The sequence below is a fragment of the Schistocerca nitens genome, chromosome 4, assembly GCF_023898315.1.
Source record: "Schistocerca nitens isolate TAMUIC-IGC-003100 chromosome 4, iqSchNite1.1, whole genome shotgun sequence".
Taxonomy (NCBI): Eukaryota; Metazoa; Arthropoda; class Insecta; order Orthoptera; family Acrididae; genus Schistocerca; species Schistocerca nitens.
Window position 1 is genome coordinate 777,516,045 of NC_064617.1, and position 13,363 is coordinate 777,529,407.

General features: G+C 44.1%; 1 protein-coding gene across 1 annotated transcript in view; it reads right to left on the minus strand.

The window, feature by feature from the left end:
- Positions 1-13,363, minus strand: part of LOC126252562 (spondin-1-like) — a 692,355-nt gene that overhangs the window by 320,524 nt on the left and 358,468 nt on the right. Inside the window, exon 3 of the mRNA XM_049953462.1 lies at positions 2,190-2,496. Within this exon, the coding sequence (XP_049809419.1) occupies positions 2,190-2,496 (307 nt within the window). The remainder of the gene's footprint in view (positions 1-2,189; positions 2,497-13,363) is intronic.

Here is a 13,363-nt window from a genome sequence, read left to right on the forward strand (position 1 = left end):
CCCTTACGTGTTGATCTCTTCTGAGTCATGTTCACTTAGTGTGTTGGTTCCTTTCTCGGTTTCGTAATCTGTGGCCGTGCTTGTGTCCTCCCATGTGGTTTGTTGTGTTGTTTGTGGTTGTCTACGACTCCTTCCATATGGGTTTTGGCGGTTGTATTCTTCATGCAGTGTGTTCGATACAGTTTCGGCTACGCTATTTACTATTTCCAGTCATCGGGATTACGTATTATTCTGGTGATGTCACAGTCGTTCTGTATAGGTATCACTTGTGCAAGCGTGTTGCATAGCAGTGTGACATGTTCGGTGTCCCAGTTTCTCCGCAAACGCATATTTCATTGTTAGTTGGTCCCATGCGGTTTAAATGTACCGGATAAGGCTCGTGACCTGTCAGGAAATGGATCGTCTCCCGGCTTGGGTCGACATTTTTCAGCTGTAATCTTTCACGTACGTAAGGAAAGAAAGAGTATACTAGGGGACCCTTGTCGGAAGCGTCCCACGCTCTGTGCCATGTTTGAATCCGCAGTTGTTTCATTTGTGTTTTGTTCATAATTTTGGTTCCTGTAATTTCGGTGACCTTATCAAGCCTGTCCGTCTTAAGCCAATGAAGTGCAGTTCTACAAAGTACTGTTATGTCTACAGGGTGAAAAGTATTTAAACGGACAAACTGTAGAAGGTTGTAGGGGACATCAAAACAAATATTTTTCCCTAATTTCATTTTTTCCTATGAGGATTATTTAAACCGGCGCATTTCGCATTACGCTCTTCAGTTGTTAGAGGGAGTATTACGCTCTTCAGTTGTAGGCAACTGCTGTTCACTAGTGTAGTAGTGCATTGTCTCTGTTTACTAATGGAGCGATACATCTGGGGTGAGTACAGTGATATGGTTGGTGCATACTACGTAGCGCACCACAACGGGTTTATCAACAACAATATCCTAATCGCCGTATCCCGTATCATACGACCTTTGCTGCTGTGTACCAACGTCTGCGTGAGACCGGGTCATTTAGCAGATTACCTGGACAGGGACGCCGTCGCACGGTAAGAACGCTGCAATTTGAGGAAGCTGTCTTGCAGGATGTGGAGCGGAATCCTTCAATCAGCACTCGTGCAATTGCACGTAACATGGGGACGAATCAGACGAATGTAAGGACAGTCCTTAGAGAGCAATTGTTACGTCCATTTCACTTACAGCGTGTCCACAACGTGGAACCAATTGATTATCCACCCAGAGCACAGTTTTCGCAGTAGTACCTGGAACAGTGTGAAATGCATCCTACATTTCCATCCTCTGTGTTGTTTACCGATGAAGCAACGTTCGGGCGTGATGGAGTCTTCAACATGCACAATTCGCATGCTTGGAGTGAGGATAACCCACATGCCACAGTTACTAGCGCTAATCAAGTGCGATTCTTCGTTAATGTGTGGGTCGGGGATTGTTTAATTGGGCCGTATCCGCCACCTAGGCCATTGAATGGCAGGCACTATTACAATTTTCTCGCCAGAGCATTGCCAGAATTGCTGGAAGACGTCCCGCTCCCTACAAGACAACGCATGTGGTTCCAACATGACGGGGCGCCGGCACATTTCAGTCGTCGTTTGCGTCGATTCCTGGACCGACGGTTCCCAGAAACGTGGATTGGCAGGGGTGGTCCTGTACCATGGCCTGCTCGATCCCCAGATATGTCCCCTATGGACTTTTTGTTTGGGAGATATGCGCAACCTTATTTCTGCAACTCCTGTTGCATCAGAAGAGGATCTGGTTGCCCGGATGGTAGAAGCAGCAGGAACAATTCAGGATACTCCTGGGGTTTTTGCCCATGTCAGACAGAATATGATCCGACGGTGTAACCTTTGTTTACGTGTCAATGGAGGCATTTTTGAAAATCTAGTGTAATTGAAATTGGGTTGTGTTAATGTGTTGTCTCTTGGTCATAAAAAATGGAAAAGTGTTTGTTGGTTTAATTAATTTGCCGCCAGAGAAATCTTCCCCTACCGGTTTAAATAATCCTCATAGGAAAAAATGACGTTAGGGAAAAATATTTGTTTTGATGTCCCCTACAACCCCCCAAAGTTTGTCGGTTTAAATACTTTTCACCCTGTATAGGACAGGTCCGCATCACAACGGAATGTACACACACTTGAGTTACCTCTGTTTGGGATACAAAATGTGAGCGAGCGCGAGTACGCACCTGAAGACGACGCAGCCGCTGCCGGCCGGAGGCGCCGTCCACAGGACCTGCACCTCGGCCTTGGGCGAGGTGGAGGTCTGCGTGACGGTGTTGGGGCAGCGGTCGCTGAAGCGCGTGAGCGCGTCGCCGTACAGCGAGAAGGCGCCGGCGCCGTGCGGCCCGCGGCCGTGGTGGCGGTAGCGCGGAGGCTCGGCCGGCGGCTGCTCGTCGCCGCCCGCCAGCGACGCCTCGCCGCCCGCCTCCGCCGTCAGCATGAAGCCCGTGAAGCGCGACGGGGGCCGCAGCTGCCGCGACGCCTGCAGCTTCACTGCCGGCCCAGAGCGCAACCTCTCACTCGCCGGCTCTCTCTCTCTGTACAAAGTCTAGCAAAAGACAGCACTGCACTGGTTAAACCAAGTCGATCGAACAAAGTACATAGAATATGTGAATCTTCAGGTTTTGGCGGCGCAAAGACTCTTCCATTAAGTTTCGGGTATGCAGACGCAAGAATTCTCCTTCTTGTAATATTTCGGCCGTATAACGTTCAGCCATTTTCAGAGTGAGCCGCAAGACCGCCGCTCCAGTTTTTTTTTCTTTATTGAATTTCGATTCCCCCCGAAGGGGGCGGGCTGGCAGCAGCTTAGTATGCCGCTCTTCAGCCTACAGACTTTGTTTTAAAAAAGGAGAAGATAATATATAATAAAATACAGGCGACAAAATCGGAGAGAAAGGGTAACATGGCGAAAAAATCGTGCAACTTAAAACAGAAAACAAAGGGATGATGATGCTAATAAAATACATATGAAGCAGACAGGTAAAATAATAGACAGACAATTAAAAAAAAACACGGTGACAGTCTGGTTTCTGTTCGCAAAAGACATAAAATTCACACCCAGCGATAGCATGGTTTCTGTTCGCAACACGGGAAAAGACGAAACAACACTGAACAGTCACTGGAACACTGCACTAAAATACGAGAAACCACAGCCGAGAGCAGGAGGGGGGAAACTGGTCAGATGATGGGAATGTAGAAAAGGGGGGGAAGGTGAGGAAAAGCGAAGGGGGGAGGGGGGAAAAGAGCCAATGGAGGATGAGGACCCATAAGAGGTGTGGTGGGTGCTGGACAGACGCAACAGGGAGTGGGAAAGGTAGAGGACAGGAAGACAAAAGGACTGGGGGGGGGGGAGAAGGGAGGTAGGGAGAGGTTAGGCGGGGAGAAACACAGGATGGAAATGGGGGAAGAGGGAGCCCAGGGAAAGGACGGAGGAAAGGAGCAGGGGTGAGGATCAGAGTTGATAGGAGGGATAAATGGAGGGAGAGAGGGCATCATCCAGGATAGAGAGTTGATGGAAGCCACTTTGGGAAAGGAGATGGTGTAGAGATGGTGGGTAGGGGGGACACAACAGTGAAGGCGTGGCAGGGGGCGGGGACGGGAGAGGAGAGGAGCAACCAGAGGTCAGGGGGATCAAGGCGGCAGGAGGTGTAGAGTATGTGGAGATGTTCGAGGAATAGGAGCAGATGGGGGAAAGGAATGAGGTCATAGAGGATCCGTTTGGGGGACGCCGCTCCAGTGCTTCGTCCCTTTATACTCGTGTACCGACCAACTCCGCATGCGGTCACAGATGCAAATCCGCTTGAGACGTTGGTCGGCGGCAGAGATGTCCACAATGCGCAAGTACATCTATGACTCTGCAGTCGATCTGTGTTGGCATGTCGATATATCATTATGAGCTGCACTGTGACGACGTCTTTGTGAGTTTATTACAGCAAGTGCCGGATAGAATATGTCGAACTGAGGCCAATACGACCACATCACCAGTTTAATCGTTACGGTGTGGAAGCGCTGTAATAAATACACTGAGACGACGATAGTTATGGGATAGATATACACATATACAGACAACGGTAGTATCGCGTACACAAGGTATAAAAAAGTAGTGCTTTGGCGGAGCTGACATTTCTATTTGTGTGATTCATGAGAAAAGGTTTCCGACGAGAAGTAACAGACTTTGTACGCGGAATAGTAGTTGGAGCTAGATGCATGGGGCATTATACTTTGGAAATCGTTAGGGAATTTACACTACTGGCCATTAAAATCGCTACACCAAGAAGAAATGCAGATGATAAATGGATATTCATTGCACAAATATATTATACTAGAACTGACATGTGATTACATGCAATTTGGTTGCATAGATCCTGAGAAATCAGTACCCAGACCAACCACATCTGGCCTGAGAAATCAGTACCCAGACCAACCACATCTGGCCGTAATAACGGCCTTGATACGCCTGGGCATTGAGTGAAACGGAGCTTGGATGGCGTGCACAGGTACAGCTGCCCATGCAGCTTCAACAAGATACCACAGTTCATCAAGAGTAGTGACTGGCGTATTGTGACGAGCCAGTTGCTCGGCCACCATTGACCAGACGTTTTCAGTTGGTGAGAGATCTGGAGAATCTGCTGGCCAGGGCAGCATCGAACATTTTCTTTATCCAGAAAGGCCCGTACAGGACCTACAACATGCGGTCGTGCATTATCCTGCTGAAATGTAGGTTTTCGCAGGGATCGAATGAAGGGTAGAGCCACGGGTCGTAACACATCTGAAATGTTACGTCCACTGTTCAAAGTGCCGTCAATGCGAACAAGAGGTGACCGAGACGTGTAACCAATGGCACCCCATACCATCAGCCGGCCGAAGTGGCCGTGCGATTAAAGGCGCTGCAGTCTGGAACCGCAAGATCGCTACGGTCGCAGGTTCGAATCCTGCCTCGGGCATGGATGTTTGTGATGTCCTTAGGTTAGTTAGGTTTAACTAGTTCTAAGTTCTAGGGGACTAATAACCTCAGCAGTTGAGTCCCATAGTGCTCAGAGCCATTTGAACCAACCCATACCATCACGGCGGGTGATACGCCAGTATGGCGATGACGAATACAACCTTCCAATGTGCGTTCACCGCGATGTCGCCAAACACTTGATGCGACCATCATGATGCTATAATCAGAACCTGGATTCATCCGGAAAAATGACGTTTTGCCATTCGTGGACCCAGGAACGTCGTTGAGTACACCATCGCAGACGCTCCTGTCTGTGATGTAGCGTCAAGGGTATCCGCAGCCATGGTCTCCTAGTTGATAGTCCATGCTGCTGCAAACGTCGTCGAACTGTTCGTGCAGATGGTTGTTGTCTTGAAAACGTCCCCATCTGTTGACTCAGGGATCGAGACGTGGCTGCACGATCCGTTACAGCCATGCAGATAAGATGGCTGTCATCTCGACTGCCAGTGATACGAGGCCGTTGGGATCCAGCACGGCGTTCCGTATTACCCTCCCGAACCCATTTTCTACTAACAGTTATTGGATCTCGACCAACACGAGCAGAAATGTCGCGATGCGCTAAACCGCAATCGCGATAAGCTACAATCCGACCTTTATCAAAGTCGGAAACGTGATGGTACACATTTCTCCTCCTTACACGAGGCTTCACAACAACGTTTAATCGGCAACGCCGGTCAACTGCTGTTTGTATATGAGAAATCGGTTGGAAAATTTCCTCATGTCAGCACGTTGTAGGTGTCACCACGGGCGCCAACCTTGTGTGAATGCTCTGAAAAGCTAATAATTTGCATATCACAGCTTCTTCTTCCAGTCGGTTAAATTTTGCGTCTGTAGCATGTCATCTTCGTGGTGTAGCAATTTTAATGGTCAGTAGTGTAGTATTCCGAGATCCACAGTGTCAAGAGTGTGCCGAGAATACAGAATTTCAGGCATTACCTCTCGCCACACACAACGTAGTGGCCGCCGGCCTTCACTTAACGAACGGGAGCAGCGGCGTTCTCGTAGGGTTGTAAGCCCTGGCAGTGAACCACCACTGCGTGAAATAACCGCAGCAATCAAAGCGAGACGCTCGGCGAACGTATCAGTTACAACAGTGTCGTGAAATGTGGGGTTTTTGGGTTGTGGAACAAGACGATCGGCTCGAGTTATAAAGGCACATTTGCATGCCGAGCGTGAGTTTCCGCGGAAACGCGAAATATTAATTAAATAAATAATCAGTGACAAATAAATAAAGTCTATGGCACACAACTGCAGCGCTGTGTCGCTGATAAAACAAAAGCATAATTACGTTACTCTTATGTTTGATTAAGAAGGGAGTGAGCTCTGGTAGAGAGCACGTATTTTTATTTTATTGTCTGGCACACCGCCATATTTTCATGTTATAGAAGAATACTGCGAGTTGCAACCACACTAGGCACTCGATTCTGAAAAGAATTTGTATTTGTAAAAGTAAGTAGGATTATGAACTGTAGGCAATTTCATTGAATATATCTGATTTAACTAACTATGTAACTTTTTTATGTTCAGTAGACAATCACCTCTGTACGACGTATTGGCATGGCTGGCAAATCATTGTAATATTGAGATTAGATTATGAGTCCGTACCTACCGCAGCAGTCTTTGGAAACGATTTAATTACGAAGTCCGATTATTTCAGTTTTATTTCACGGTCAACTACGAGTAACATTGCCTTTACCAAATAGCCATTGTCAAGCGTCTGATTCCGAATAATTAAACGTCCACGTTCCAGATAAGGAAATATCAATTACAACCAATCACAATCATATACATCACAAATAGTGAATAATTGAAATATCTTATTTATTATATTTATTTTATTTTATTTATTTTATATTGGCGACCGTGACAGGACACGAACCTGCAATCTTCGGATATTTTTCTTTGAAGTATTTCAAAACAATACTATGTAACTAAGAAACATTCAACAATCTAAGTTGTATTGTGTTATAACAAATATTGTAAATTTAAAACTGAGTTACCTGTCATAGAATGTAGTCTTCATATGAAATCTTGCTTGAATATTTTCTTTGTGCAACGATTTAGAAACGCGCGCACACGAACAATATGAACTGCAATACTGTGCCGCGTGATCTAACTGTACAATATAACGGCAGTGCCGGAGTCACACAGACGCTTCTGCGCATGCGCGCACTCTATCTGCCAACATAAGAACTTTTACGGCGCACCCGCGTCATTCAAATTTTGTACATAATGTGTATAATGTGTGTAATGTAAGTCATGTAAATAATTGTAGATAACTTAGACTTTCTTGTGCCTTTAGGTGAATTGCTCGCCTGCAGGTGTGTCCATTCGCCTCGCAATTCAGGGGGCAATATAAAGGCACATTTGCATGCCGAGCGTTAGTTTCCGCGGAAACGCGAAATATTAATTAAATAAATAATCAGTGACAAATAAATAAAGCCTATGGCACACAACTGCAGCGCTGTGTCGCTGATAAAACAAAAGCATAATTACGTTACTCTTATGTTTGATTAAGAAGGGAGTGAGCTCTGGTGGAAGTGGTGCGAGAAGCACGTATTTTTATTTTATTGTCTGGCTCACCGCCATATTTTCATGTTATAGAAGAATACTGCGAGTTGCAACCACACTAGGCACTCGATTCTGAAAAGAATTTGTATTTGTAAAAGTAAGTAGGATTATGAACTGTAGGCAATTTCATTGAATATATCTGATTTAACTAACTATGTAACTTTTTTATGTTCAGTAGACAATCACCTCTGTACGACGTATTGGCATGGCTGGCAAATCATTGTAATATTGAGATTAGATTATGAGTCCGTACCTACCGCAGCAGTCTTTGGAAACGATTTAATTACGAAGTCCGATTATTTCAGTTTTATTTCACGGTCAACTACGAGTAACATTGCCTTTACCAAATAGCCATTGTCAAGCGTCTGATTCCGAATAATTAAACGTCCACGTTCCAGATAAGGAAATATCAATTACAACCAATCACAATCATATACATCACAAATAGTGAATAATTGAAATATCTTATTTATTATATTTATTTTATTTTATTTATTTTATAGAGTGTCTTTGCTAACAGCACACCATCGCCTGCAGCGCCTCTCCTCGCCTCGTGACCATATCGATTGGACCCTAGGCGGCTGCAAAACCGTGCCCAGGTCGAATAAGTCCCAATTTACGCTGGTAAGAGTTGATGGTAGCTTCGAATGTGGCACAGACCCGTCGAAACCGTGGACAAAAGTTGTCAAAAAGGGACTGTGCAAGCTGGTGGTGGCTTCTTAATGCTGTGAGCTGTGTTTACATGGAATGGACTGGGTCCTCTGCTCATACTGAACTGATCAGTGACTGGAAACTGTTATGTTCAGCTATCTGGAGACCATCTGCAGCCATTCATGGACTTCATGTTCCCAAACAACAAAGTCATGTCACCAGGCCCCAATTGTTCGTGGTGATTTGGCCACCAAGAATGCCCGACATGAATCCCATGGAACATTTAAGGGACATAATTGAGTGGGAACTTTGTAAATAAAATCATGCACCGACATCACTTACGCGATTTTGGATGGCTATGGAGGCAGCATGGCTCAATATTTCTGGCTGGCTCTAAGCACTATGAGGTCATCAGTCCCCTTCAATATTTCTGCTGGACACTTCCAGCGACGTGTTGGGTCCATGCCACGTCGACTTGCTGCACTACACCGGGCAAAAGGATGTCCGACACGGTATTAGGAGGTGGACCATGACTACTGTCACCTCAGTGGGTGTCTGAAAAGGTCACGCGCAGAATGGCGGTTTGGGGCTTTTTCCTGGTACTCGGTTCCTATTTCAGCTAGGAGCACGGGGTGGAAAGTTTTCGGTTTAGCTCGGACCAGTGGCCATTTGTATAACCATTCGAACATCTGTTTTACTGTAGTTACTTTACAGTATATTAAGCGAAGTTTGAACGACAAACCAGAGCTGGCGTCCAGGCAAATGGTACCAATCGATTAATTCCTTTGGCAAAGGTTTTAATTTGGCTGAAATTAATGCTCAGCTAATGGCATCTTTTGTTTGTGCTCCGTTCGGATTTTACGGGCAAGAGCACTCAATCCTAAACAACCGCGGACTCAAGCGAGACCGATGGTTCAATTTTGCTCCACCGGTGTATCGGACTTTGGTCTAAGATACATTTCCATTGTTAAAAAAAATCTTGCTTTGTTTGGATTTTAAGTACAAAAGCGTGTTTTTCTGGGAGGTTTCTGAAGCTCATCACTTCTACACTTTACGCTTGTACAAATCGGATCAAACTTTGCACGAAGCTAGATAAATGGGTAAAGTCAAAACGAAACTTTTTTACCCGATAGTCTTTATCCTTTGTCGAGATACGATGGTGAAAAGTCGAACTAGATGTAGCAACTAAGAGTCGTTCTTATGTGAACTGAATGCTACAAACCGTTTAAAGTGAATCAAATAAATAAGAAATGCATTCTTATAATAAAACTGAAAATTCACTTTAAAAAAGCTAACTTCATCTGGATTTTAGAGCAAAAAACACGTTTTGTGACTTTTTTTACGCGCATCATTTCCGTGTTTTAAACTTGTACGAATCGGGTCAAATTTTGTAAGTAGGTAGACAGACACATGTAATTAATGCTCATCCTGTTGTTTTATGAAAGCTTAATAAATTGCCGATGTAACCAATATGATTTGAAAGACCATAAATAAACCTATACCGGATCAGTCGTCGCCCGACTCAACAAAAATCTACATCGGTTGTCAAGCTATGGCTGTCTAACGTCAAAATTATGATGGAGTAAAAATTGGAAACCGGAATGAAAAGTGTTTCTATCATAGCACAAAGAAAGGTGAATATGTCCTGGGCAGAGTTAGGGATGTAAAAGAAGGGAACTAGCTTTTCGAATTACCTGGAAGTTTCAGAGCCATTTAAATCAAAATATTTGATATATTCGCGCTTTTTTACGAGTTAACCCCATTTCACCAGCGCAGTCAGTTCTCTTAGTCCCACCCCCTGTTAGATGTATGGTGAGTGATATTAGAACACTTAGACACAAATTTGTATGCTGCTAGAGAGTGGGGCGTATCTACAATAGGAAGGATCCGAGAGCAGAGGTAGATCTATAATAGAAAGTATCCCAGAGTGGAAATGCATACATCCTAAAAATTAATGAAACGTTGTGTCATATTGCGCGACATAACAAATGCTATGTTGGATGACATGGTGGCATTTGTCATGTAATACGACATGACATAACATATTACTTTACTTGAAACTATGTATTATATTACTTGATATGTTTATTAATACTAATAATTAAAAAGGCATGAATATGTCAAGTTGTTTTAATTTAATTGTCTTTGAAGCTGCTAGACATACATAAAAACTAGTTCCCTGCTTTTACATCACTAACTCTGCCAAGACATATTCACCTTTTTCTGTGCTGCGATAGGAGCGTTTTTCATTTTGGTTCTCTTGTGTCCTCATTCTGATAATGCAACAAGTATAAACATGTAAAGACTAAGCACCTCTATTGCCTATTTAAAGGTTCCTTCGCCTACAGCGGCGGAGTATTCACAACAGCACCGACGTGCCTTCACATAAGACGGTTCCATTCCAATAGGCTTCATTCACTTTAATGTCTGTGCAGCAATCGGATCACACTAGTTTACAATCTACTGTGTGCATCTAGCAGTGTGTATACCTGATCAGGCTCATATCATATTACCGCCTAATGGGGCGGAAGCAGGAGATGGAACTGAAAAACGTAATGTAATTGTAACTCAGTGTCAGGAGGGCTATTCTAGTCAGACAATAGCAACAAACCTTGGCCTAGCCCAATCTACAGTGATATATACTTTGTAGCGATTCAAGCAAACTGCTGCCGCAGCACGCGTATATGATCTGTTAGACCCCGAGTAACATCCCACAGGATCAATTCATATCTGTGCACAGTAAACATCAGAGGACTACGGAAGAATCTAAGTCTGCTGTGTTCAGCCTAACCTCGAATTTCTGTTCGTCGACTTTAAGAAGAAAGTATGAAGAGTCAGCATGTGATGCCAACGGTGAAGCATGATGGGGGGTTGCTCAAGGTATGGGGGTGTTTCCTGGGTGATAAAGTCAGTGACTTAGTGAGAATTAGTCGCAAATTAAAGAAGAAAGAACAACAAAGGATACTGATCAGCAATGCAATTCCATTTGGCAAGACACTTACTAGTCGTGGATTTGTTCTGAAGTACGAAAATGATCCTAAACATGCTTCTACATTGTGCGTCGAAGCACCATTCCATGGCCCGCATGTTCGCCGGATCTGACGTCCCCGGATTTCTTTCTGTGTGGAAAGTTGAAGGATATTTGCTGTCGTGATCCACCGACAACGCCTGACAACATGCGTCAGCGCATTGTCAATGCTTGTGCGAACATTACGGAAGGCGAACTACTCGCTATTGAGAGGAATGTCGCTACACGTATTGCCGAATGCATTGAGGTTGACGGACATCACTTTGAGCATTTATTGCATTAATGTGGTATTTACAGGTAATCACGCTGTAACAGCATGCGTTCTCAGAAATGATGAGTTCACAAAGGTACATGTATCACATTGGAACAACCGAAATAAAATGTTCAAACGTACCTACATTCTGTATTTTAATTTTAAAAACCTACCTGTTACTAACTGTTCGTCTAAAATTGTGAGCCATATGTTTGTGACTATTACAGAGCCATCTATTACAAAGCGAAAAAAGTGGTCCAACTAAAACATTCATATTTCTTTACGTACTACACGAATATTTAATAAAAATGGGGGTTACTATTTTTAAAAAACGCAGTTGATATTCGTTTGACCCATGGCAGCGCCATCTAGCGGGCCAACCATAGCGCCATCTGGTTTCCCCCTTCAAGCTAGACGAGTTTCGTTCTTTGTAGAAAAGAGAAATATGGGGCACTCAGAAATATGATTTGGCCATGACAGTCACTTGACTCAAATCCCATTGAACTCTTATCGGATCAATTTGACAGGGAGGGCAGGAAACTGAGGTTATCTAATGTTGAAGATCTATGGAACAGCTTACAGACGTTTTGGACTAAAATATCTTCAAAAACACTATACAATCTTATCTCCAGAATGCAGCAGTTCCGACATCGCATCCCCCTCACATTTAGTAGTAATATGGCCCAGTGGACAGCCCCTCAAAAACTGAACACAGACAATGCGTGAAAACAGGAACAAGTTGTGCTGAACTGTGAAAAAAGAAGCAAAATAGAAACATTGCACGGTCCAAGCACAAGATCTGGAACACTGAGTGTCGTGTATGAACCACTACGTCGTGGTTGTGTGGTCACCGTGTTGAACTGCAAACCAAGAGGTCTGTGTTCAAATCTCGCTCCTGCCTCATTTTCTTTTTACAAAATTATGAATTTTCCGTCCGGTCATTGACGTGTCTGTTACACTTCTGTAGTCCTGGCAACTGTCGTACCATACATTTGATATAGGCTATGAGTCATGTGGTAAGAATATATTATCGTCACAAGTAAACACGATGAACAGTAAGAGCAGGCGAGATACAGCATAGACCTCTCACGCAAATGAAAGCAACAACTAAAAGGGTGTGAAATAGACTACAACAAAGGAATTCAACAGTCAAAACCTCTAAAACGTAACGCAAGAGTCATAACATTTCGTACTTGTGTAGAACAAATGGAAGATATGTACGTCTGGAGACCCCTTTCACTACACCTTGCTCTTGCAAACGTACGTTACACCACGACACAGACACAAAATTTTGAATACAGCGAACAGACACATTAATGACAGGACGGAATGTTCATGATTTTGTGTAAAAAGAAAGTTGAGGCACGAGGGATATTTGAAAGTGGATCTTCCTACTCTAATCCAACACCAGGACCAGATGACCAAGACACTACAGCTGCTAAAATTCGCTCGATGTTGTACATCGTGAGCTTGGAGCGTTCAGTGTTTCTATTTTGCTTCATTTTTCACAGCTCAGTACAACTTCATCCTATTTTCATGCTTTATCTGCGTCCAGTTTCTGACGTACTATCCGCTGGACCATCTTACCACTAAATCTGAGGGGGGTGCGCTGGGGAGTTTCCCTTATGGCGACAAAGGATGGATACTTTCAAGAGGCCATATTGCATTCTACTTAACGGAAGAGGGAGAAAATTTGTATTTTCTTGCTCTATTTTGATTGTACGATTTGTTTATATACTGAAAAAAGTATATCGCGTATTTCATTAGTGGTCGAAAACTTTTGACCGGTAGTGTAGAATATGTGGATGTGAGGCCAATACGATCTAACCATTAGTCCTGCTTGCAAATTACTGGC